Below are 27,196 nucleotides of genomic sequence, written 5' to 3' on the forward strand. Positions count from 1 at the left end.
CCACTGAGTAATTCCTGCCCCATCAGCCCCCAAGATATAAAGAGAACATGGCAAGGGCAGAGAACTTTACCCATAGAGAATTTGCTGTCTTTAAAATAATTTTCTGCCTTTAAAACACTTCTTAGCATTAAAAAATGCTTCAAACAGATGGAATTACAAGGTCACACATACCACAGCTCTTCAAATATGTAGTATTTAGAAATCACCCTCTGAGATTTTGGCTCTGTGCCCATATGTAGGTATTTCTCAGACAACATTTTTGCCTGATCCTTCACAAAAGAGCAGACAGAAGTCAGGAAGCATCAGGCCACATATTTACTTCAACTCACAGCTTGTAAGATCAGACAGGAAGATATGTCTTTCCAGACTTGCTGACTACCACTTCATAGTGTCCCAGATGCTTCCATGGTTCTCCTTCATGCCCAGCTCCTACTTTCAAGGTAGCTTTTGAAGGCTAAAGGGAGACTCCCCAGGAAATAAAGCAGCAACGTCTCCTGACATGAGCAGATTAAGACAAAATAGCCCTGGTGTCCTTCATTGTATGAGAGTTTTGAGACTGGAATAATGTGAGGGGTTTTCAAATGTCAGCCAGAACTACACAGAGGCATAGATTATGGGCAAATTGTCTTAGCTTCAGGTTTTGCTTAACAAGATGTAGCAGCCTGTTTTTGCAAAAAGCTTGCTCTTGATCACTCCATAGATTCTTTGGCTCTGCTTCCCTCTAAAGGCCGTTCAGTGAATTAGTGTATTGTCCTGAATGTCAATCAAGTCTTAACGTGAAATCAATTCTCAGATGTATTCCTTATATGGAGAGCTCGATGAAGAAGATAAATAGTTTCAGGGTTATTTCTTGTTGTAAGACATCTTAAATGAAATAATGTATCAGTAAAGGCAGAGATTTATATCAGCAAGCAGAGGTTTTCATGATAAAATTCTATCTAAAAATGAGCGTCATGTATGCATGCTTTTATAGTTCCTTATTGCACAGAAAAGTGAGCCACAAAAGTGAGCTGGTTTGTCCTAAGCAGAAATTGGGACCTGGCCATCCTTGCTCCCAATCCCATGTGCAGAGGGGCAAGTGGATCTTTCCTGATGGGCTGAAGCATTTGACCTCTCAGGCATAGCTGCAGTATTGCTGCAGTTTCATGTGATCCCAGGTAAGGAATTCTGTGGTGCAATAGGGCTTGGGAAGACTGTGTCTTATAGCAAAAGGTGAATTGCTCCTTCAGCTGAGATGCTCAGATGTGCCATGAAACTGAGACCTTTAATTGAGGTGTTGGATTTCCATTGACTCAATGGGTAAAGAGAATCACAAGCTGGAGTGGCGTGCTAAGAAATTGGTCATTTTGCTGCTTGGTTAAGGAAAAAAAAAAAAAAAAAGAGCCATTTAAAGGATACCTGTTTGTTATTTGGGCAGGCCATGGGAAATAGGATAATCCCTAAGTATACTAGTAATCTGAGTAATAATCATTGCCAACCAGCATTTTTGCACAGCCTCAGCACTGTATAGGCATCTCTGGATGGGAGGGGATCAAATTTTAGGTAGATGGAGTACATCTCTCCAGACGTCTCTGCAGAAGGAGCACACAAAGTTACACTCCTGAATTAAATTGAATGAATGCGGGCCTTAAAGAAAGGTTCATACAACTTAAACAGAAGGGAAGAATTGAGGTAGTTAAACACAGGACATCTTAAAAGTCCTTAAATACCTGAAACTTTCTGCAGGCCTGGAAAATATGGTAGAGAAGACACACATTCCCCAGTCAGGGCACTGGAAGGTGCTTTAGGACAATTAAAATGGCACTAGCCTTATATACTTATGCACTTATGCTCCTTAGCTTTTTTTTTCAATCTACTTAAATTGCCCTAATAAGAGAAGAAATTGTCCTTTGAGACTGCCTCTTCTCTCTCTCCAAACTATAAGCATCTGCACAACAAATTTGAGGCAAATCTTTTAGCTAAAGATGGCTAAGCTGCATCCTGACCTGATATAAAGATGTATTTTAATCATCCTGCCCTGATATGAAGATATAAAGAAGTAGCAGTAGGGTTCCTTTAATGTTTTAGCCCCTTCCAGGTATAATATGAATGCAGATGCCTCCCAGCTATCTGGGGTCAGTTTTTAGAGACTGGAGTCTTCAGGTGCATTTGCCTACATTGACTGGGTATTCATCAGGCTCTTCATCACCCCCACCATCATTGTCCACTCTGTAATTTATTTCACTTACAGTGTCTATTTTGGTGGCAATGAATTAATTTGACCAAAACATAAATTGGAATATGTTTCTGAGGACAGCAGGCTCCAAAGATCAGCTTTGCCAATAGAGAGCACCTATTTTTTATCTTCAGGCTGATCCTAATTACAGTTTTAGTGTTTCTTAAGACTGCTCACCTCTCTGTTCTGAAACCATGCAGCCTGTCCTGCAATATTCTGCTCAATGCCTGCTGTAAACAAGAGTACTGCCACACACCTCGCTCTTTCCAAGGTCAGTCCCAAACTATAAAGCTTGTAGAGTTGCCATTGCAAGGCTCAGATGTGAAAAATGAAATGAAATGGTACGAGGAAAACAAATGCTTTCATGTACTCAAAAGCACCACCAACCAGGTCACTTACTGTGACTGACATTTAGTTCTCCTGAAAGGCTGAAAATGTAATATTATCTGGAGAACTGATGCTTGGAAAATCAAGTAGACTCATTCCGCAATTCCAAATAGTACCAGAGGAGTTTGCAGTGTACTGCAAGGGGATTGGGCAAATCTACATGGAAAAATGACCTTGTGTATCAATACCATGTTGGTTCATTTTCTTTTTTTTAGAAAGGCAGGGGGAAAGTGGCAGGACATCTCCCACATACACAGGTCTCTAACCTGCAAGAGTGAAGATGTAGCTCCTGCCCAGGAAAAAAATGCACTACTGATTGTCACTGGGAATGGAACTTCCCTTAGGAAGGACAGCTTTATGGGACATTGTGACAGGGAAGCAGATGGCCATTTTATGCTGTTGCCAGCACATTTGCTCCTGTCTCCCTCCCTCTCATCAAAGCAGGAATGGATCTCCACATCCAAAAATCCCCTGCAGTACTTTACAATTGTGGGGCAGTTGAGATATGTGAATCCTCAAAGAAGAAAACACTCTTCCATTAAAAATAAGGAGCACTATAAGAGGGACCATTTCATTTGCTCCATTACATCTGAAACTCTTCTACAGAACACAGAGATAGCTGAAGCATCTACAAGAGAAAAAAATAAAGAGTAAGTAGGTGGGGTAAAGTTGAATGAGTCAGTAAAGGGGGAAGAAGTGATCAATTTTTTACTTCAGCCTGTGAAAAGAAAAAAAAAATATAATGCAAGAAAACAAAAGCAATGGCAGAAGATTAAAATGTGGCAAAGGATTTCATGTAGGCAGTTAAGCAGGTGAAAAATCTCTCCCTCCACCATAGAGATGCCATGAAGTACAAAGGAATACATGTAAAAGCCCATCAAAACTCAGCTGAGGAGTATCACCGTGGTTTGACCAACGTATGCTGAGGTCTACTCATATGACTAATTTGCAGTAGACCTTGCCTGGGAAAAGCATTATTTTTAGGACAAAACCATTCACACTGGAACTTCCCTACTACCCCTGCAAATGCCAAAGAACAGAACAGAAAAGACATTTCCATACAGATCACTTTAGACAGAATACATTTGCCTCAAAAATTTCCCACCAACTCCTCCTATTTCACATGCAAAAATGCTGCAGTATTGTAATAACAGATCCAGAGCTAGTCCAGTGGGCACCTTAGAAGGACATGTTAATTAGCTGCCAGTTCTGCAAGTACAGAGCAGTAAAATTCTCACTCACTCACCTTCCCCGCCACCTACTGAGTATGAGAACAGTCCAGTACCACAGACCAGAGCTGCAGCATCCCAACAGTTCTTCCTCCCAGGGGTAGTAAATAATTCAGTGAACAAGAGCTGCCTGAGTAGATACCTGAAGAGATGCCTGTAATTCAGTTGAGGGCAGTAAGAGGGCATGCTAAGGCAAACACATTCCAGGTGACTTGCAACACCGTGTGAAATTTCACCCTATCATAAATAACACAGTAAATGTGAATGTTGCATTTCCCAAGGTACTGGTAAGACACAACCTTTTCCCTAAAGAGCAGACATGGAGGACACATATCACTGCTGCTCCTTAGCCCTGAAAGGCAGATCAGATGGATTCCTGCAGCAAGGATGACAACGTTACCCACTCATCCTACTGCTGCCTCTGGGGTAAAGAAGGATGCTTCAAAGGCCTTGCACTCTGGCTGTCAGGGCGCACATAGTACATAAATACCTGGGAAGACAATGAAAAAAGTCATATGCCTTCTTCTTCCCTGATGTGACCTTTTCACTGTGTTCTAGCTGTCCACAGTACAATAACTCAATTTCACAGCAATTTGAGGCCATATCCTACCACAGGCATGAAAGCCAACCCACTCGGTGTGATGAAAGCAGATTTTTTTTGTGTGTCTATACCTTATTTGTCAACAATCAGGTTCAACCATCCATGGATAAAACAGGCATTATCTAAAAAGAGAGAAATCCTTCCCAAGTGTGACCACTGGGGCTGTTCCCAGACAGGAGATGACTCAGACAGTTGTCAAATTGTGGGTGCTATGCGCAGTTCATCACTGGTCTAGAAAGTTGCTTTTCCAGAGGTGCACAGCCAGTCACTCATTTCAATGGCACTACCTCTTGCGTTGAGCAATGTTTAGAAGGTGGGGCTCACATCACTAATTTTAGCAGTCTAAAGAGGATGTCTAAGGTAATCATCTCAAAGCTCTTCTGCAATAAGTGAAAAAGAGACAGGGATCCCCAGAGAAATGTATATGAGGTCAATGAACTGGATCAGCCACTGAAAGCGTCCATCTACCAGACATGGAGTTTAGAGTCAGTGGCTTAGGGCTTAGGCTAAATTTTAAACTTGAGACAACTATGTTAAGACAGACAGATTCCATTCAAAATTAGTAAATGGCTCAGGCTTGTGGTTCATAGGTGAGACCCATGTTTGTAATACAAATTCCTTATGGATTCCTCCCTATCCATATACGTGTTATTGAAGACTGAGTCTTTCTTATAAAATGACCATATCTCTTATTTTGCTGTGCCTTCTTACCTTCATGCCAGAACACTCCTAAGAGCTGAGAGGCTCTTCCTCAGGGCTTGCTGCTAATTCTCACGCCTGTTTTCCCTGCCCACAGGCAGCATATTCTGAAGTGCCAGATATTTCCATATCTCCTGAGTCCACAGGAGACAGATTTTTTTCCACCAGGTTTGTTTGAAACAGATTTGTTTCTCTCTTCTTTCTCATTTTTTTCACTGTCCACTCCTGATGCAGCCTGTGCATCCTCATGCTTTCATGTTGCTTGCACCGAGTAGCGAAGTGTCAACAGAACTACTCCCCTGTCACTGCGCAGGGTTTGGGAACTCATGGGAAATTAACTCCCCAAAGAACAGATTTTCCCTATCCTTAGAAAGCCTACGGGCCCTGTTGCTGTGAGATCCCAGTAGCAAAATGTGTTCAGTTCCAAGACCAGCTGGAGTGTAGGAAGCCATGCTTCCTTTCAAGTTGGCAGGAGATGGGACTCTCCACTAATTCGCACAGGCATGGCTGGGAGTGGGGCTCCCTGGGTCTGGAGCACAGCCAGATCTGCAAGATCTCCATTTCAGGGGAACAAATGATGCTTCTGGGGATAGTGGGGGCTACTGGAGCTCTGTACTGGACTCAATCTATCACCCATGGAATGCTGGTGGTTGCTGTACTACCCAGTACTGAGCAGGAGCTGCATATAGAACCCCAGATTTTTACTGATGCAAAAACTTTGAGCATATCTATAGTAATTTTTGTGTAGTTGTGGGTAAGAGCAGCTGAGAGCCTGCTTTTTGTGGAATGGCAAAAGGGTTGGATGCTGAATGTTACATATGTTCCAGTGTTAGTCCTTTTCCCCAGGAGAAGCGGATCTACATCTTTTTATATCTATGTGCTGCCCCATTGCTCCTCCTTTTCAAGGACAGTTAGCAAAGGTAATACCTGACAGCTCAGAAAAGCAAGGCTAGCTGTCAATATCATGTCTGACTTGATCCTGTCTTATCTAAGCTAGGGAGAAGAACTGACCTGAAGAACAGCTCATTTCACAAAACAGATCTCATTTCTTATTCCTGGCAAAGTGCCTTTTCTTTCTCAGAATGCCTGGAGGGAACTGATTATTTTGCTGATCCTTTTCACACACTTGGCTAAGACTGCCAAAGATACTATGACCAGGGTCTGTCAGCAGTGCAAAGAGTAGTTTGTGATCTTTGCAAATTTAACACAGGAAATCCATCTGATGATGTGTTAAATTTGCTATTTGCTTACTGATACCCAGCCAGGATCCAGGGAGATTCTGAGTGATCACACACCTCCAGCATGTGACCATGTCATATCAGTGGAAAGCAGATTCCCTACAAACACTGCTGCTGAAAGTGTACAGACTCATTATATCAGACTCTGGTAACTACCTGCTCCATTTTACCGTATCCTGCTGAAATCAGAAGATTGGAAGAAGTGTCATTCAGCTGAACTGGATGAGACAACTCAGAGACAGAAATGTCCACATCCCACCTGGAAAGCTGTCCACACTCCTTTCTTGTCCCTGTTCACATATTTCAAGTTTCAGACAATGAACCTCTCCTTTAGAGGGTAAACTATCAGCTCTCTCTTTTTTGATAGCCGAAATGACTATTCTTCCGAGGTCAGACTCTATAGGACCAACCGTTTCTTTCATTTGCATTATCCACCTGCCACATTTGCTTGTTCAGGGAGATAAGCTTTTTCCTCTTACAAGTGAAATAATAATAGCTGTTTGCTTTTCTGTGCCTGGGTAGAAGATCTGACTGTGAACTCAGAGCTGCATAGATCTTAACACTAATCAAGCAATGTCACTACAAAACTGCCATAGTTGAGCTTATATTCAGGCTTTTCATATTGTTTTGTGCTCTGGATTTTCCAGGTGAATACATAGCAATAGAAATTTTAAAAATAATAAAAATCTTTGTTTTCTTTGAGTTTCAGTGTATTCACTTTGAAATCATACTTCACAAGAGGACACAGTCTGATTATTAACTTTGGCAGCAGGTAACTTCACAAATCAAGAGTCATGTGTGCCAGTACTCATAAGTGATGAGAAATTAAGGATTAGTCAGCATATAACATCTTTGCTCTAGGACAATGAGGAGAGGACTTCACTGTATCTATGTCCCTTTTCCGTGTTTTATATGCACCAAACATATTTTCCAGTAGAGGGTGCAAATTTCATCCATCTCCAGCAATACAAAAGCACTAGGTTCCTGCCAGCCAGTATTTGTGAATGACAAAACCTTTTCAGCTTGTAAACACCTCAGTTTGTAAATATGGGATTTGACATTAAAATATTAGACCATAAAAAATCTCACCCCATGACATTTGTAATATATGACTCCATAAGAATCTGCCCATTTTGCTTCCTTTTACAGTCAATAAAATGAATTAGGCACTCAGGGACACAGTTCTCCCATTTCACCCTATATTTATCAACTGAGTAGCTCTGCAGACTCCTTTGACTATGGTGCATGGACCTCTGATGACTGGCCCAGATGTGGACATCTGTGCTTTGGCCATCCAAGCTAAGCAGAATCCCACCTCTTGTATTTGCCAGGAAATGCTCTACAGTGGCAGCGTGGAACAGGGTTACCTATAATGTGCTTATTGCCCAACACCACTTGTCATATTGCATCATATTCACTTCAAATGTAAATGAACTTGTGGGAAGCTCTGATTACTTTGTTTGTGGGGCTGCCATCAATGTTGCAATGCAGAGCAGAATGAAGGCTAATTTGCAGAGAGATTGAAGTAGTCTTGGCTGGCAAGGAAGGGAGAGGAAGAGAGGTGTCACTGTGGTTAGACCACATTGTTAACGATGGCAGCTGTCACACAGATCGATAACTCTCTTTATTCAAGTGTCATCAATCCCTGTTACCACTTCACATGGCCTTAGTCAGTGACCTTTAAACTTCCCAGACCAGTGGATCTTGAGGAAGAGTTTGAAAGCTTGAAGTAAATCCCTCATGCTAAGCTTTCTTCAACTGTTCACATGAAAATGAGCAAGCATGGATCATTATTCAAAATCATGACTCATTTTAAAGATATAAATGTGGAGATTGTATCACCTCCGCTGGATATGATACAATCTTCAAACAGTTCTGTAATTTATCCACTCACAAGGAGTTTCTTTCAGCTCAAAGACATCACCCTGCCCTTTAAGCATATATGAAACAGTCATCACACAAAAACTCTTCAGTTAAGGTGTCTCTGCATGCTCAGGTGCAAAGCCAGTGTCATATTTCTAGCCATGGTTCAGCCAAATGGGGAGGTTACACAGTGTGCCCTCTCTCATCTCAGTGTACAAAGGTGGGCAAAATTTTGCATTTCTCTGGAGTCTCTTGTCTGAATATTGCTTCCCAGGCACAAAGGCATCTCAGCCTCACCCTTGCTCCCAGCACTCAGGGATAGCTAATGTGGTAGTATTGTCTTAATTTAAAGAAGCAACAAGAGCCTAAAAAAATATATGAGCATACTAATACATAAGGCAAGCTCTACCCTTACTATCATTATTCAGAGATCCTTTCTGACATGGACATCAGAAAGTGGTTTAGGAGCTGGAGAAACAGTCTTTACAGCTGCTTCATGCCTTCAATAAAATACTCCAATATTAAGAAAGTAAATCCCTCACTGCCTTACCTCTTCTGGGGTTGATCTTTCACTGCTTCAATAGTAATAATAATAATAATAATAATAATAATAATAATAATAATAATATAAAAAGCCACCAGGATGAGCTCATAATCATTGAATCGTAGAATCACAGACTATTCTGAGTTGGAAGGGACTCATCAGGATCATCAAGTCCACTCCTGGGCCTGCACTGGACCATTCCCAAGAGTCATATCATGTGCCTGAGAGCATTGTCCAATTACTTCTTGAGCTCTGTCAGGCTGGTGCTGAGCCCACTGCCCTGGGGAGCCTGTTCCAGTGCCCAGGCACCCTCTGGGTGAAGAACACTTCCTGATATCCAACCTAAACCTCCCTAACTCTGCTTCATGCCATTCCCTTGGGCCCTGTCTTTGGTCATGAGAAAGAAGAGATAGGTATCTGCCCCTCCACTTTCCCCTGAGAAGAAAGCACTACTGGCAGTTTGTTTTTTATGTGAATCATTTAGGGAGCTGGTCAGAAGCAGGCACAATTTAAATAAGACTGCAAGTCTCTGGATGTGCCGTGTAGAAGTAATTCTGTGAACCAGTATCTGGCTGTTCTGAAGGAAGACCCAAGGCAGAACAGGACTAGAGCTCACTGACATCACCTGGCAATTTCATCCTTCTAACAGAAAATCTAGCAAGCTCTATTGATGAGTACAAATTACTGCAAAATTAATCACATGAGAGGGTGATTATACGGGACCACCATCATAACTCTGGGTATTCCCAAGCTTGTAAATATTTTGGGACAATAGAGACAAGTCACTGAAGTAATGGAACACTAAAGTGAAAAGTATTGTGTTGCAACAGTACAGAGCATACCCACAGAAATGCTAAACAGTACGCTCAGTGCTCATCTGAGGATCAGGAATGGCTTAAGATGGCTTATCTCACCAGGTGTGACTGTTGCTATACAAGAAAAAAAGTGAAATCAGCAACAAATGCTGGAAGTCATCAGGGAAAAAAACTCAGAAACACCTCTCAGTTCAATACTACTGCAGCCCTATCGAAAACAAATGGACATGACTCAAGTACTTTACTTCCCTGTCACAAAAAAAGCTCAGCTGTTAACACAAACAAACCAAGACAAAATATCATACTTTTTTGCAAACTGCTGTTTGAGTGGAGAAAAGGAACAATAGTGATCTGAGATTCACAGCCAGCTCATTTGAGAACTCTTCTGTCATGGATTGCACACTAAACCAAGTTCTAAATCCAGACAGTGTAAAAGGGAAAAAGGGGATGGAAAGCAAAATCCTAATGAAATTACTGTCCTGGTGGGCATTTTTAGGCCTGAAGAACAAAGCTACAAAGGAATTACAAATGAAGTACCTCTCTGTTTTGTAAGTAAATCTAGATAATTCCTGAAAAGGCTAAGAACAGCTGTAATTATTACATGCCCATCCCACTTCCAGTAATGAATTTTCCTAGGAATATGGGTAGTGGGCAGTAGTATGTAAGAATATCGATTGCAGAAGAAATTCTGTGGCTAAAGAGAGGCCTTGTCACAGACACCATTTGTAGTGTCCTATGATAGATTTCTGTAAGGAAAGGGAAAAGTACATTTTCATCTGCTAAAGGAAGGGATGGTATGTGTGCTGGTTTGCTTCAGTCTTCTGTACTTACCCTAAACCATTATTCCTTTCTTGCTACTTTATGAATTGGTTTCATCCATTTGTAATGGTAATGCTTGCTTATGGAGATGTGTATGTGATTAACGTCATTAGGAAAACACGAAACTGTGGTTGGTGGGGTTGTTGCCAAACAATTTTTCTCCAATATCTAGGAAGTAATAGTTTTCATAAGAGCCTGATCTCTTCTGAGACATAGTATAAGGCAGGGATATATAAAATTATTTGTATCATATCCTTTCAATATAAATTAATAAATATTTATATTAATGTTCTTTGCTGTGTTCTAACACATGAGAGATTTTCTTCCTGAAAGATCAGTGGTTGGTATTTCATCCTGCTTGAAAACCTTCAGAGCAAATTCTGCTCTCAGGGGTATGCATCCTAGACTAATGGCTTTATTTTATCTACTTGTGCATATTAACATATTCAATCATGCCTGTGCCACATAGAGGATTTGCTATAATTTCTTGACATGATGAGTTTGTGGCATAAATCATTCCCCTAAGCACAGAGACAAACTTTGACGCACTCAAGGTAAGGTTTCTTTCTCTGAGTTCAAAGTTCAGAAGTTCAAAGGCACTTCTGATTAGAAATTAACCACAACACTTTACAAATGAGAAGGGAACGACCTATTCCACCCTGAAGAACTTGGCAGGGGCCATTCCCACAAGCCAACAGACCATCAGCGTGCCGAGAAATGTCTCACAGAAGAGAGGGTGAGTTCAGGGTAGTGACCTCTCACAGTCCTGCCTTGGAAGTCAGAGCCCCTTTACTTCTCCAAGCCTTGTTTGGAGAGCAAGCCTGCAACACAAGCTGTTACATGCCTTATTTACAGTGCTCTGCATCTCTCCAACCACATGGTAGATATTGATCTGAATATCCAGAAGGATGCCTACCTTTTGGACATCATACCAGTCCCAGGGAGTTCAAGCAAATCTAACCTTCCTGTCTTTTTCTGTGTGGTATGGAAACCCCTAAGCTGACAGACAGAGGCAGCAGGTTAATCACTGAAATGCATCTGGGCAAGTAGCCTGTCAGCTGACAGGCATGTATCCAAGGATGGCTCTGCTCCCTGCCAAAAGCCAAAAAATAACATCAGCACTTGTGAGGTTCTTGGGGCAACTGGGCAGCTTCTGCTTACACAAGACACTCACTGTGGGAGCCACTGCTGAAGATGTAAGAGGGGCACACAGATGAGTGTTTCAAAACCAAGATGCCCATCTGCTGAGCCACTCATGCTGTGATTCACTGGGATGAGAACAGGGAGCCAATGTGTACAAGTTAGGTGGAAGGCCTTGAAGAACCCAGGACAATATTGAGCTGCTGGAGTGGGTGAGCAGAGCCTGCACAGTTAGCTCTCCAGGCACAAAATTTGCTGGAAAACCACAAGAATTAACTTCTGCTGAACACAGGGGAGGATTGTACTTTCCCTTTGATTTAACTGTGGTTTTTCATTTCTGTGCTTTAAACTCAGTCCTTAAAATCCTTCATGTCTTCAGTTTCTCTGGTCACCCTGTACAGAGCTGCGGAGTGACCCGTGCCTGAGGCTGGCAACCTGCAGCCACCATTCCCACAGAAGTGGTGGATTGACATAGAGGGAGTGTGCAGGCAGGAGAGAGGCACTTGTGCTTTTGGTCATGCTTAAGCCATCCTCAGCCTGCAGAAGTGTGCAGCACCGGGGCTTGTGCTGCCAGAGTTGGAGAACAGTTGTGGTGGAGGTGGATAAAACCTCCTGCAAAGAATAGGCAGGCAAAGGGCTTGGAGCAACCTCCAGGGCATACACCTGCTCAACGAGGATCCCAGCCTGAGCTTAGATCCTGTTTGGGATGGGAGGAAAATTGAGACTTGTTCGGGCATGTGATCCCAAAATCAATATTTTCACAGCTCAGGGCATGTGACGTGTCACTGGGAAGTGCCTGGTGAGGACAATGGCTGGCACAGAACTGCAGCTCCACACGGCTCCAGTCACTGACCAGCCTGCACACAGGCATCTACGAGCTGGTGCCTACTGCCCACGGCTCTAGATTTCCTTTACAGGCAGGAAAATTCCTCCCATAAAGCTGCACACCTTCCAGAGATGTCCTGCATTTAATGGCACTGGAGGGGATAGGGTGGGATTTCTGGCTGGCAATAGAATTTAATGCATTTTTATATTTGCATTTCATACTAAAGCACAGAGCTTCACACTAACAGTATATTCAGTGATTGCACAAACACTTCCTCCAGCTAAATTTTAATGTTTGTGTCCAGTTCTCTAATGGATGCAGCAAAGCCTGTAGCTTTTGCATGCCATGTCCTAACTCTCTCCTACAAAATCAGGTTTTTCTTGTATGTATTTAGAAAAGTTAACAGTTCCCAGAATACCACATGAACAAAATGCTCTGGGCCATCTTTCCAAATAAATCCTTAATCCTCAGACATCACTGAAAGTAATTTTTGTCAATAGTGCACCATCCAGTAGAAAAACAAAGAGCAGTCATTAAAGAAAACCAAACACACTAGTGTCACCAGTCTCAATGTTTGACATCCGCTGGCGTTTTTATTTTGCTGGCATTTGTCAAGCAATTTACAATCAAAATCCACCATTTTGTGACCCAGAGACTTCTGAAACATGAATTTGCTATTGAAAGATTTTCTGATTCCCATCCACATAAAATAACTAAAACAAACACTGGAAAAGAAAAGTAAACTGAAATTTCCCAGAGCTAGCACCAAGTAAAAAGATTTCTGCATCATCCCATTCTCTCCTTCTATACAACTGTTTTGAAAATAAAAAGTGCCATGCAATATTTTAATCCATATAATACCACCCAAGTCAGAAACATGCTCAGTTCCCACCTTACAAGCTCCAACTTAAGTCAAAAGTGTTTAAAAATTTCTCCTTTTCTAAAAGACAAAAGCATTTCTGGTATGAAAAAAAAGACACTTTACATAGTTTTAATAATGAATTTTCGAAAGTGATTCTGCCCTTCTTCACCCAGCTTGCAGCTAAAATGGATGAAAAAGCAGCAATGAGCACATAAATGAGCCACTGAAATAAACAATCAGCTGAGAAATGGCATTTGAACAAAGAGGAAGACAAAGAGGAAAGTGCACAGTGCATACCTGGATCTCTATTATCGGTGGAAAAGGCTTTATTTCTTTGCAAGGGCAATGGCAAGGTAGAACTACAGCTTTGTAGTGGAAGAAAAATGCTTTCCGTATGGGACCATGAAAGCATTAACATAACAGGCAAAGCACATTATGTCCTGCCCTTGGCAAATGTCTTGCTGGCTACTCTGGACTGTGACCCAGCAAAAATAAGCACTCCAAATGAATTTTCTCTTAGGTAATATGCTGCTTCATTTACTACATGCAGTAGTGGACTGTTTCCTCAAGAGTCAGCGTGGAGGCTGGCAGAACATTGCACTGAAGAAACAGGAAAAACATGGTGCTGCACACAGATTGCACACAAAAATGAGCTGAAGTGTTGCTCGGTACACTGAAAAACATCCAAGTTCATTTGATCCAGTCAATTTTTGAGTAGGCAGTGCTCTCAGTAGATGGGAAGACAAGGGGAACTTGATCATGTCCCCCAGCACAAACACACTGACATTGACACTTATGTTTTAATATGTGGGGTTTTTTTTCTCCTCATATCTCATTACTGCCACTTTTCTTTGTGATTTCTTAAGCTCAGAAAATTTAAATTGAATTTTAAATCTGTCCTCTTTATCCAAGAGCCTCTACACCTGGAGGCAACCCCTCCCTTTCACTGGACGGTTTTACCCACTTCTCTTTCAAATACACACACCACGTCAGAAACCAAATCAAACCAGAAGGATCAAAAGGAGCAGCATTGATGATGGATCAAATGCACACTAACCACAACCGGTTTATTGATTTTTGAATCTGTCACATATTATTTCCTTATTCCCTTTGTTTCTGAATTGCTTGAGCATGTTGATCTAAGACAGCTTTTAACTCCGTTTTGTCACCGTGACCTTTTTTGATCCCAGTCCATTTGCTCCAAAATTAAATACACTGCAGAAGCTGCTTTGCTCTAGGTTGTGGTTTTCAGGTTCTCAGTTAAATTAGATCTTTCTATGCCACCAGCTGAGACAACTGGTGCTTGACAAACAGTGGGGCCAGGGACAGCAAACCACAACACCCTTTCATGGCACAACCATTCCCTGAGTAAACAAGGAGCCCCTGTGGGAACTAGGGAGATGAACCAGAGGAAGGCATGTGGAAGAGCTTCCTTGCAGAGAGAGATGCTGGTGGGAAGGTATAAGGCAGAAACTCACCTTCACCTGTCTCCCTTTCCTTCAAATTGGAAACTGGGACAAATGCATAGTGAGGGCCAGGCTACACCTAAGCAGGGCTAGGTAAAGAGCACGGTGCAAATGATCACCTCACTCATGCTCTGCTGCAGCTTATTTCTGCCTCCTCCAGGGCCCTTGCTAGTCACCTCACATGTCCCCAGACACTCTCTCCAGTTGCTGCCACCACCTATTAGCTGAAACACACGCTGAACATCTTTGCTCCTGCATCCACCCAGGAAATGAGTCCCTCTTTTCCACGAGCTTGTCTCTTCTTCTCGTCCCTGCTCTGCTGTCTCAGGAAGAGTATTACGCTGGCAGAGATAAAGGTCTCTGTGTCACATGCCCCTCCTGGGGTTTTCTTTAGCATGTCCAGAGGCATCCTAAAAAAATAAATAAAAAAGGAGAATGACCATGGAAAAAAATTCCCTATGTGTAAACAGCTGAAAAAGTAGTTAAATGCACTGCTATTATGAACTGAACTACACCTATCTGTGAAAAGATTTCAGCATGTGTGCTAAATAACAGGGTATCAGGGACCACATGGAATCATGTTCTGGGCATAACATATAATCTGTGATTGTTAGTGCACCTGGGTGCCACTTAGAGTGATAATTAGCCAAATGCAGCCCAGTGCTCCTCTATCTGCTCCAGCGAGGTAACAAAATCACAGGGTAATAAAGTCAGGTTAGGAGGGACCTCCAGGGGTCATCTAGTCCAAAACACATCTAATCAGATGGGCTTGTTCAGGGCCATGACCGGTTAAGTCTTGAGCACCTCCAAGGAGGGACTCAAGTGGGGTCCTCTCTGGGCAGCCCACTCCCAGTGCTTGACCATCCTTCTGGTAAACAATTTCTTCCTAATACCTAAAGGGAATTTCCTGCCTTCCAACTCGTGCCCCTTGTCCTGTTGCTGTGCTCCCTGCAGAGGGTCAGCTTCTGCTTCTATGTGTCCTCTGGCTGGGAGCTATCCTGGTGCCTGTAAAAAATGACAGATGCCCAGATCTACCAGGTGCTCAGGAAACAGCAGAAGCCAGCTGTGGCACACAAGGGCAGAGAACATGCTCCGTGGGAAAGTGTTCCCACTGCAGGGACACCAATATCCAAACACTGTCCTGCCACTCAGACTGGTCAGGATTCAACTCCCTTGTCTTTATGGCTCTCTGGCAATGACCACTTCTGAACCCCAACTGCTCTGGGAAATCATTTGCCAACTCAGTTAAATAATTTTAAATTACTTTACTTACAATATTATTTTATTTTTAAAACTTTCTAAAATTTTGCAAACTTTCTAAATTGCATTACATAGGGCCGCATGTTCTTAAAATCTATCCAGAGGTTTCCTGTCTTTCCACAGCAACCTGCCTGTGCTTAGGAAAACTTAATTGGATGTGGCGGCCACTTCTGACAGACAAGAGCTGCACCTGTGCTGTTGGCCAGGAGGAATGCACCTCCAGGAAAGTAGGAGATGCACTTTTTCACATTTCCTGTTGAGTTTGTTAAACAGGTTATATCTATTTTTAAAAGATTGTGTTACAAACTTTCAGGGAACAACACAGGCTTTTCTCAACAAAATTAAGGCAGGCTGGAAAAAAAAATAAAGAAACAAAGAAACAAAGCATTAATCACAGTGTCAAGAAACAAAGTCAGTAATGTCCAAATGCACTGAACGGAGAGAGGGAGAGGGGAAAGTTTATGGCTTGTGGAATGCAATTTTTCACTCCTTTAAAATGCTCTGGATTGTCAGTTCCTATTAATTTTTTACTTTTTGTTATGTAATATAAGAACTGCATAGCTAAAAATCATTCTTGTCCTGGCAGTTTACAAAAGACATGCAGTAATTTAACTTAATTATTTTTTCTACCACTTAGGAAAAACAACGATAGCACCCCCAGCAAAGACTGGTGATTATTAACTGATGTTCCCAATCTGATGGATTTTTTTTTTAGGTGAGACAGAAACATTCTTTTGTTTGCTCTCTTTAGAGGAAGAGGATCTGGTTGCTCATTTTTTAGGCGGCACTTTCTTCTACACAATGCAGAGAACCGTGCAAGCTCCTCACTTACCGTTGTCTTAATCCCCTCTAATGTACATGCCCTCCCCAGATCTAGCACTGCCAACAGACCTAGGTGATGACATTCTTATAAGCCTGTCTATGTTCCCCTATGTCTGCCTTACTTTTTCAATATTCAGACTCTCAGGAAAACCCTGGCAAACAAGGAAGCTGTCCTTCAGCTGAAGAAAAATGAAGCTGGGACTTTTTCCTTTTGCACAAGTGCTCTAGGCACCCTGGAAATCATAACATGGCAAAGCCATGAAAGAGTCTCAAGTTGCCCAACCTATGCATGGTAAAATTACAAGAAAAATTACTCCAGGACAAAGGCATGACGACCCTAATCTGCTTATCCTGGCTACAGAACAAATGCTGTTGTCATCCAGTGTTTAACTTATGAGGCAATAATGATTACTTGTAATTTTGAGCCTGCAAGAGCTAAAATAATATAATGTATTTCAGATTTGAGAGCAAAACCATCTCTGAAGGGTTCTTCTGTATATGGCAATATAATAAGAGTTTGTACATTATAAAAATTCAACTATTTATTAATATTCCAGCCTGATTTGTAAAATGTATGTAGTTCAAAAACCTCGGTAGCCCTGGTTTGGTCTCTGCTGACTGGAAGCGAGCCAATGTTATTCCAATCTACAAGAAGGATGTGAGGGAAGGCCCAGGGAACTACAGACCTGTTAATCTAACTTCAGTTCCTGGAAAAGTTGCAGAGAAGATCACACTGGGTACTGTCAAAAGGCATTTAAAGAACAATGCAGTCCTCAGGCACAGTCAACATGGGCTCACAAAGGGAAAATCCTGTTTAATTTCATGTCCTTCTGTTATAACGTCACCCACCTGCTGGATGAAGGGAATGTGGAGGATGGAGTTTTTCTGGATTTAAGTCGGGGATTTCATACTGTCCCTTACAACATCCTTCCGCACAAGTTGTCCAACTGTGGGATGAATGGATTCATGATGTGCTGGCTGAAGGACAAAGGGTTGTAGTGAGACTACATCTGGATGGTCAATGGTTACCAGTAGTGTTCCTCACACCTCATTCCTGGGGGCCAGATCTGTTCAATATCAGCAATCTGGATGCAGGACTTGAACACACCATTAGCTGATGACACCAACCCAGGACGTGCTGTTCACACACTTGGGGGACAAAAGGTTTTGCAGAGTTGTCTCAATACGTTAAAGCATTGGGCAATGGTTATTGGGATGAAATTTAATGACTCCGTATGCTGGATTCTGTGCCTAGGACAGAGTAAAGCCAGGCGCAAGTAAAAACTTGGAGAGCAGAGGCTTGAGAGCAGCCCTGCAGAAAGGGATCTGGGGGTGCTGGTCAGCAGCTGGACTAGATGATCAGCACAGGTCCCTTCCAAAGGAAATAGCCTATTCTAAGCACATACTAATATTTCTCCCCTAAATGCCACTTTTATGCCCAAGAGAAAATGAAACTTGCCACAAAAAAAAAAAAAAAAAAAAAAAAAAAAAAAAAAAGAACCACAAGGGCTGTCTTTTTTAAAAAAAAGACATGAGCACCTTTCTTAAGTCCAAGGGAATAAACCCAGTCCCCAGTCCAAGGCAATAAACCCCATACTCAGTCAAATGACCCAGCACAAAACTGTGCTATTGTATTGACATGATCTACTTATGAACAGAAATCAGTCCCACAGTGACCTGAGGAACTTTCAAAAAATTCCCAAGTCATAACTTGTCTCAAAGCACAGGAACAAAAAAACCAAAAAAAAACAAAAAAAAACAATCAAAAACAAACAAACAAACCCAAAGGACAAGTCTTTTGCTCTACTACATAAACTATAAATAGGTAAGAAAGCCAAATAGGCAAATCCAATGCCAGAGCTATGGTGGCAGGAAGACAGAAGTTGAAGAGAGATAGAAATGTCTTCATATGGATCTTAAAGTTCCTACTATATGAACAGGGAGAAAAGAGGCCACAGTATCCTGGAAAACTGGAAGATGCATGAGTTAAGCTCACAGTAAAGGGATTTGCAGTTGCGCAAGAGAAAGAAGCTGAAAAAAATATACAGGGGAGAAACAGAGCCTCCCAGATGATTCCAGACAGCGTGAAGAAAATGTCATGGGGGAAGAGTATCCTCTTGCAACTTGCCTTACTCTTCAGCCTGGGGTGAACATTCAGCCGTGCACTATGCCATTTTGGGTTTACATCACAAAGTTGAGATCAGAAGTGCAACATCTTGCTCTGATTTTAGATGAGAAAAATGGTAACAACTGGATTAGTAACATAAAACATCCTCAGAAGCAACAGTGTCAGGAGATGAAAGGAGGAGCCATTCCCTGAAGCCAAAGCAAGTCTGGTTCTCATGCACACTTTATAACATTCTGAATAAAACAAGGCTTACAAGGGATCGAACATATAAATTAGCCCTGCTTGAAGGGTCCTTATGGGCAGGCAGAGAGTTTGAGGTTGAAATAATTTAATTTAATGTGTCCTAAGCCACCTCCATGGGCACACCCTGATATCCCTGGCAGCAGACAGGTGGCCCACAGAGAGACGTGGATCCACACTGTACATGGCAGCCAAGTCTGGCTCTGTTGAAAGCAGCATGGTCTGGGACAGCACAAATGGTTGTTGGACATCACAGCCAGAGGCCACAGCAGCTTCAGCAGGACTGCCCACCCTCAGCAGGGTCGCTCACCAGTCTGCCACTTCTGCTGGCCCTCTGGAGAGCAGTGCCTATGCTCTTCAGGAAGACCCTCTTCCTCTCCATCCCAGACTCAGGAGCTCAGACTCTGGCCTAGAGGTGTCCTGGCTGCATTCCTGCCCTTCAACGCTCACTCTAGCCTTCTGGATATTGCATGACAGTGCACCAAAATGTTCTGATGGGCCCTGGCCAAAATTTGCCCAAATGCTACTCCCTGGATTAACCAAGCAAAGCAGTGTTATCAACAAAACAATAGGTGAACTTCCCATGTCAAGAAACATGATGACCTAAGCTTGGACTTGAGTCTCCTACCTCAGACTTCGTTAGATGCTTGTTGATAGCTTGGATTGATCTACTTTTCCACTACCAACACAATTCCAGTCTGCAAGATCTCAAAGCACCACGATGAGAGGAAATACTGAAAAAAATCTTTCTTCCCTTTTTCCCTTCTGCTGCCATGCCCTACAATAACTAGATCATAATATCATGGAGATGGGACTTGGATCTGTAGTCATCCCAGTGTTCCAAAGTGAGCTCTGGCTACAGCCTGATATGACACAGAAGGTTGGCTCACCTTCTTCATGACTCTGTTTCTTTTCCCTCCTGAGGAGAGAGGAAGGCAGCTTGGCACAGAGGTCGAATGGAGCTGTAGCATGCCCCATGCCCAGTGCTGCTGTGCAAACAAGCCTCCTGCCTCCTTCTCCCTCTGCCAATGCTGCTGTGCGTCACCTGAGAGTCAGAGGGTACCAGGGAGGCAGAGAGCAGGCAGAGAGCCACTGCGTCAGGAAATGCGTCTGTGGACCCCCTTTTATCCTGCTGGAGCACTAACAGATAACAAACACCCTGTTCCCACTGAGCTCTGACACACATCCAAAGGTACACCCAACTCTGAGGTTTTTCTCCTTTTTCCTTTCCTTTTTTTTTTTTTTTTTTTTAATATATGTCTGTACAGTGATTACATCCGGGTTTGTGTCCACACGGCAAATCCAAAGAGCATTCATCAGAAGAATAATGATGCAAATATGGCTTCTTATCCTCCAGTGATTGCCCATCTGGCAAAAAGGTTTAGAAAATGTAACAATAGTTTTGACATAAATAGGAGGAAAGTAAAGACCGGCAGTGTACTTTCCACATCAATGGCAAATATACTACTGATGTGGAAAGTAAACAGCTTCAAACGAGGAGAAACCACTGTGGATAACTCTCCACCTGTGAGCTGCAGGCTTGAATGCCGCTGCATAAAAACTGGGGTAGAAAATCCCAAGTTCATCCCCTCACATTGCAAAAACAGGTATCAAACGCTGTATCACCTGGGGCTGGATAATATCAGGAGCCAGCTGAAATTCAGAGGATTAAAAAACCCTGCTATGCGTTTCAAAAGCTTATGCCCCTGTAGGAATATGGAGCACTCACGGTCGGCACACCTGTATTCAACAAGTATTCCTCAGAGCTGCCCTCCTGGCAAGGCTGTTTGTGGGGGGGAAGGCACGGGGTCGTTCGGAAAGAGACGCAAACCTGCGGCTGGGAAGGAGATGCTAAGGACGCACCTGTCCCTCTGCTGCCATCCCCTCCCGACTCCTTAACCCCTGTTTGCTCTCGGGTCTGGTTCATTTCGCCACCCCGGGGAGCACCCGCCGGGCCGTGCTGGGTCCGTTCTGGGGCCCCGGGGCGATGCCGGGGCCGGCGGGGCGGGGCTGGTCCCGGGGCCATGCCGAGAGCTGCCGGTGCTGATTGGGCTGCGCGGCCGCGGCCGCCGCCCCCGCCCCGCCGCGCTCGGCTCGGCTCCGCTCGGCTCCGCTCCGCTCGGCTCGGCTCCGCTCCGCTCCGCCCGCTGCCGCCGGGATCGCCGCCCCGGGCGCCGCCGGGATCCGCCGCGGCTCCGCGCCGCCCGCCGCCTGCTGCCGGGCCCATGGCGAGCACGTCGGCGGAGATCATCGCGTTCCTGCTGACCATCTCGGGATGGGTGCTGGTCTCCTCCACGCTGCCCACCGACTACTGGAAAGTGTCCACCATCGATGGCACGGTCATCACCACCGCCACATTTTGGGCCAACCTATGGAAGACCTGCGTGACCGACTCCACCGGCGTCTCCAACTGCAAGGACTTCCCATCCATGCTGGCGCTGGACGGTCAGGCTCCCGCTGACCCCCAACCCGACACTCCCCGGAGTCCCCCGTGCCGCTCTGCGGGAGCTCCCGGGGCCGCTCCCGGGCCGGGCTCGGCGGGGCGGGCGGGCGGCGGGGTTCGGGCTGCGCCGAGCGGGGCCGGGGGGCGGCGGGGACCCGGACGAAGGCAGCTCCCCGCGGGCTCATGGGCAGGTGCCCCCGTGTCCCCAGGCAGCTGGCAGCGCGCTGCTTGTGCACACCTGTGGAAGTGCGTTTTTTTCCTCCCAAAAACCCACTAGTGGAAGTTGTGTTCGGTGCCCAAGTGTCCGGTTTGGGCTCTCGTGCTGCCACTACCTGGCTTTTTTTCCCCATCAGAAGAGTGTATGTGTGGATTTGACACAAGAAGAATGCAAGCAAATTTTTCTTGCCGATTTATTTTCCGACTGTCGTGACATTCCTCTTTTTTATGGTTTTGCCAGCCATGCAACGGCCGGTGGAGAAGAACAAGCCTTGGCGTAGTTTTGTGTTAATTAATGTTCCTTTGCTGGTTTTGCTAAGTGGTTATTAACTCAGATGTAATTGCTTCATTGATAAATGACAGTGTGAAAGCTCGGGGCAGTCAGGGATGCAAAGGTATGCAGAAGGGATGCATAGCTTTGCTCAGCTTTAGGGCAGTGTTATTTTGAAGCAAAGCTAAGAGTTTTGCTATAGGGATTGAAACCAAAGATTGAATTGGTGCTGCGTTTCTTCCCTCATTAAAGGGAAACATTTTTGCCCTTTAAGGAAGCTGTACTGGGAAACTGGTTCACTGCAGGAAATCTTTACAATTAAAATTTTAGTTGATAAATCCACACCGATCATGGCTGGTAGAAACAGGAGAAGTGTGTATGACATTGGTTTATATCTTCAGAAGTAGCTGTAAAGAAGGGGAGGAAAGGCTTCTAAAATTATGGCAGCTTTTCTAAGTTTTTCTAGTTATAAATGAATGCAATATGCAGTGTTCCAGTGGCTTTGATACTCACAAAAGATCATGCCTACTGTTCACAGTCTGGCAAGACATTCCCTTTGCACTGGAGTCTGAGAGGTATTTTTGTGTAAAAGCTCTGTTTAAGATGAAAGGAAGGTCTATTAATCACTAACAGAAATTAATACTAATTGTAACAGGGATTATTATGAACATGATGTTAATATCAATATCAGAAAACCTTTAACCTCTGTATGTATAAAGGGCTGAAAGAGGTCAAGATACCAAAATGAGGTAACACAGGCAACCCTTAAGCACTACTACTGCAGGATGCTTCCCTCGGGGGGAGAAGTGCTGTTCCCAGACTTTCTTTTGACCCAGCCCTGTGGCAGCAGAGGAATTTGCCAGTTCGTCTGAAGGGATAGGAGAGCTGGCTGGCCTCCATTGACATCAGTCACTCTGTAGCCAAGTGTAGCAGCTGAGAGTGTAGTTTCCAGAACTGGGCAAGGAGCAGGGGTCTCTGTGCAGGCAGGCATGGCGTGATTGCTGGTGCGAAACCTTTTGGATCTCTTGAATCTATTGTTTAGCTGTTCTTTTAGATCTGTGTGAATCTGATTTTAAAGTTAGAAAAGCATAGTTACAATGAATGAAGAATTGGGAGCATTTAAATTTTCAAAAAGAAGACAACACTTGACAGCAAGATCCTTTCCCTTCTTTCCCCCAAATGCTTGTGCGTTGAAGCCTTGTGTGTTGGGTAGCATGTTCCACTTGGCCAAAGAATGAGTTTCCGAGGGGCCTTGTGCACAGTGAAAGAGCCATCAGCTCATTTCGGACAGAAGTTAATCTGAAATGCACGTCTGGAAGAGCCCTATCCCGACCCTTCTGGCCAGGTTGTTTATCAGTAGGAGAAAGTTCTTGGCTTCAGTGTTTCTCAACAGCATCTTTAAATGCTGTGGGGACAGATTCTGGTACCCAGGCACAACATGAATGAAAGATGAATGAAAGGCAGGCTGGAGGGGGAGTGATGCACCCCCCCCTCCCCAGCACAGACCAGGCAAGCTGGGTGGGGTCAGAGGGGCAGCCACTGCAGTCAGAGGTGCTTTCAGTAGGTGGCCTAGCCCAGACACCCTTCCTTGTGATTACAGGCTCTGCAGGGAACCTGCCAGCAGCTGACTGTGGGTGTGTGTGTCCCCTCTTCACCCTAACCCTTCCCCTGTGGGGGAGTGCACTTCAGGGCTGCGGTGTGTCACTCGTGGCTTAAAGAATTTGTGTCTCAACAAGTAGACAAGTCTGCCTCGGCCCTTGTCTAGCCTCTTCCTTCCCTCCTCTTCCTCTTTGCCCAGACCTACATGTCTAAGGTGGATCCCATTCCCTGTGTATGGGAATGTGGGAACTTCCTGACTCCATCCTCAGGTGGGGCAACTCAGAAGATGCAAACAGGGCAGATCTGCTTTCTGTTCTCAGGGAAGTGTTTGTGAGCTGAAACAATAACCCTGTAAAGATACATATAGTGACAATATGTTGCTCGCCTCAAAATAGTAGAGCATGACTGGAAAATGCCTAAAAAAATTTCTGTCCTATGGAAGTATGGCTCAGCTCCACTCCTTTGTCACACAGATGGAGAGGATTTGCCTCTCAGAGCAGTTCCTCTTCTACTGAACTTTTTTTTATTGGTCAAACTGAAAACCTGTAAGTAAGCTGGACTTGTTATTCCAAGAGACTGCTCAGGTTTTCCAGGGGATCAGAGGCAAAATGAGGGGGAGGAAACCGGTGTGACCATGCTTTGAGGAACCTGGTCTATGTGAGGTGTCCCTGCCCATGGCAGGAGGTAGGAACCAGATGACTTCTGAGATCCCTCCCTACCCAAACCTCGATGACTCTATGATTCTACTCTAGCTGCTGGAGTTCTGTGGAGTGCGGAAGTCCTTCCTTCTTCAGAAGCAGTGTTATAGTTCAGGTCAGGGATGCTCAGGAGATGGTTCCTCTTTACCCTTGTTTTGGTTTCTGTCATGGACTGGGGCTTGGACTGTCCTCCCCAGCTTGCTGTGGGATGGCACAGCAGCCCCTCATGGCTTTCAGGCCACCACTCCACAAAAATGGCTTCTAGAGAAAATTGCTTGTGGTTCCCTTCCACCTTTATGCATTCCTATAGAAGAAACCAATTTGACCAGCCCTCATTAAATGCTGAGCCCCACATTCTTTATGCAAGCAAAAATGCTCTTCCTGTCTGTGGGGCTTAAAGTAATTTCAGGTGTACTTTTTGTGCCACTGGTCATAGGTGGAAATTTACTGATGAAACCACCTCCCCAGAAGAGGACGTATCAGTTTCCGTGTTTTCTACAGTGAATCTGATGACCTTTTGCAAGAACAGAGCTGAACTAAAATTCAATTATGAGCTAAAAGAGGGTATTAGAACTTAGAAAGACATACAAAAGCAATGGGTGTGTACTTTTGGAAGGAATCTGTGCTGTATCTGTAAGGCAACCTCTTACACTTCACATGATGTAGACAGCAAAATGCCACCAGAGGCATTTATTGTGAAAGTGGCAGTCCCCAGAACTTTGCATATATATTTTTTCCATAGTGTCATATGATATGAGTACATGAATGCCTTCTAAGTCTTTGTAAGCATGAGCAAGTGTGAGAGCAGCAAGGCAAGAAAGATGAAGCTTTAACGAGATTAATTTCAATGCAAGACAAAACACATTTGTTTGAAACAAAAAAAAAAACAAAACCAAAACCAAACAAAACAACAACAAAAAAACCCAACTCACCTTGAAATAGGTTTCTCTTGGAATGCTGCTAAACATGACTTTATGAGCAATGCATGTTTTTCTGCTTGTCTGTTTAAAACACATGGCTTTTTGCTGCTTGGGAGCTTTATTTGGGTGGTTGGTATGTACATGACAAGTTTCCTGCAGGGCCTGGTTCAAATACAGACCATAAACATTTGGAAAAGGACAGGTTTTAGTCTTGAGTGGAGGACTTGGAAAAAATAGAGAGCTCCCTTTTACACTCCATTATCATAGAATCACAGAATGTTTTGGGTTAGAAAGAACATTAAAGACCATCTAGTTCCAACCTGCCTACCATGATAAGGGACACCTCCTACTAGTAAAGGTTGCTCAAAGCTGCATCCAAACTTCAACATTTCCAGGGAGGGGACATTCACAACTTCTCTGGGTAACTTGTTCCAGTGTCTCACCACCCTCACAATAAAGAATTTCTTCTTAATATCTAATATCTTCCTAATAGGTAACCTAAATCTGCCCTTTTTTAGTTTAAAGGCATTTCCCCTTGTCCTGTCACTGCACACTCTTGTAAAAACTCCTTCCCTAGCTTTCCTGTAGGCCCACTTTAGGTTCTGGAAGGCTGCTGTAAAGTCTCCCCAGATCCTTTTCTTCTTCAAGCTGAACAAGCCCTATAAGTCTTAGTGCCCAATATAATCTTGCTTTCTTGAAAGCAAAAAAGAGGTTTAGTCCCTCTTACAGCCAAATCTTATACAGAGTTTGGATCTAGTATCTAAGTAATAGGAGGTTTGATTTGGTGTAAAGGTTGATTTCCACCTTTCATGCTTCCTAACGCTCTAGTCAGCCTAGTGGGACTATTAGAGCCTTCTGCTTTTCCACAGTACTGGTCTAAACTGTGACTTTTTTTTCCTATATTTTGTTTTAAAAATGTGTGCCAGTTGGCTGATTGCTCTGGTGAACTGAAACAAGCCCTACTATAGCTGGCCTGCCCATTCAGTGAATTATTTAGCAAGAAAGGTTATTCATTCAGCAGAACAGAGCAGTCCTCCAGTTCATGCTGTTTATAATTGAAAATGATTTCTGAGTGAGTGAGTTAATTATTTCTTGCTGTCTCACTACCGTCTACCTATTTTAAAGCTGTGTATTGACCTTCAGCAATAACTGAATTTCAGCCCTGTGGTTACTAGCAGATGTTGGATATTTTAGTTGGGGTGAATATTTACTGGTTTTCCTAGGAGGTTCAGACATAAATAAAAAGTTTAGAGGACCTCTGGGTAAACATATTCATGGTTCAGCACTTTAATGTGTCAATTAGCTAACTAACACTGTCAATAAATTCAACCTGTCAAAAATAATAGCTTCCTTTCCAGTCTTCATCTTGTGCTTTACCTGTCTGCTACAAGAAATACATTACACACCACTTAAAGCAGCATAAGGCAAGTTTTCCATGCCTATAGCAAAAATTAACAAAGCAAGTCTGCTGTCTTCAAACCTGAGTCTTGCACAAATCACTCTCTATTTTACATTCCAACATGTGAGCTGTATGACAGTCACATTTATGTCATTGACTGTGTCTTTCTTGAGCAGGTGGGCTACAGAGGCCTGTTGCAAATGACAGAAGTCTGTCTGTGTGCCAGCAGAGGTAGATAAATGCTAGTAGGTTGTGTTCACAGACGGGCAGCACAGCTCCCAGGTTCAGCAGGCCTGCTAAAATGGGGAGTTATGTGCTACAAATTGCTTTGTTGCTCAAAGCTGTTAGTCAGTGGGGGATTTAGAACATTGTTCAAGCACAGGGCGGTCATCCTAGAGTTGATATACCTTCAGCAGTGGCTAAGGGAGGTGTCAGTAAGGATAGCAGAAGGTGGCCAAGTGTCTGTGGTAGCCATGTGCATCTCAAAGTCCTGCCA

The 27,196-nt window shown here is 43.7% G+C and overlaps 1 protein-coding gene across 2 annotated transcripts in view; it reads left to right on the plus strand.

The window, feature by feature from the left end:
* CLDN10 (claudin 10) overlaps positions 1-27,196 on the plus strand; it is a 53,402-nt gene that overhangs the window by 18,947 nt on the left and 7,259 nt on the right. Inside the window, exon 1 of one of the 2 annotated variants that reach the window (XM_002196825.7) lies at positions 21,250-21,599. The exons of the other annotated variant lie outside the window; for it this stretch is intronic. Coding sequence (XP_002196861.3) covers positions 21,380-21,599 — 220 coding nt within the window. The 5' untranslated portion in view covers positions 21,250-21,379. Of the gene's footprint in view, positions 1-21,249; positions 21,600-27,196 lie in introns of those variants that run through there. 2 annotated transcript variants of the gene reach the window in all.

Source organism: Taeniopygia guttata, chromosome 1 (genome assembly GCF_048771995.1).
Source record: "Taeniopygia guttata chromosome 1, bTaeGut7.mat, whole genome shotgun sequence".
In the NCBI taxonomy this organism is placed as follows: domain Eukaryota; kingdom Metazoa; phylum Chordata; class Aves; order Passeriformes; family Estrildidae; genus Taeniopygia; species Taeniopygia guttata.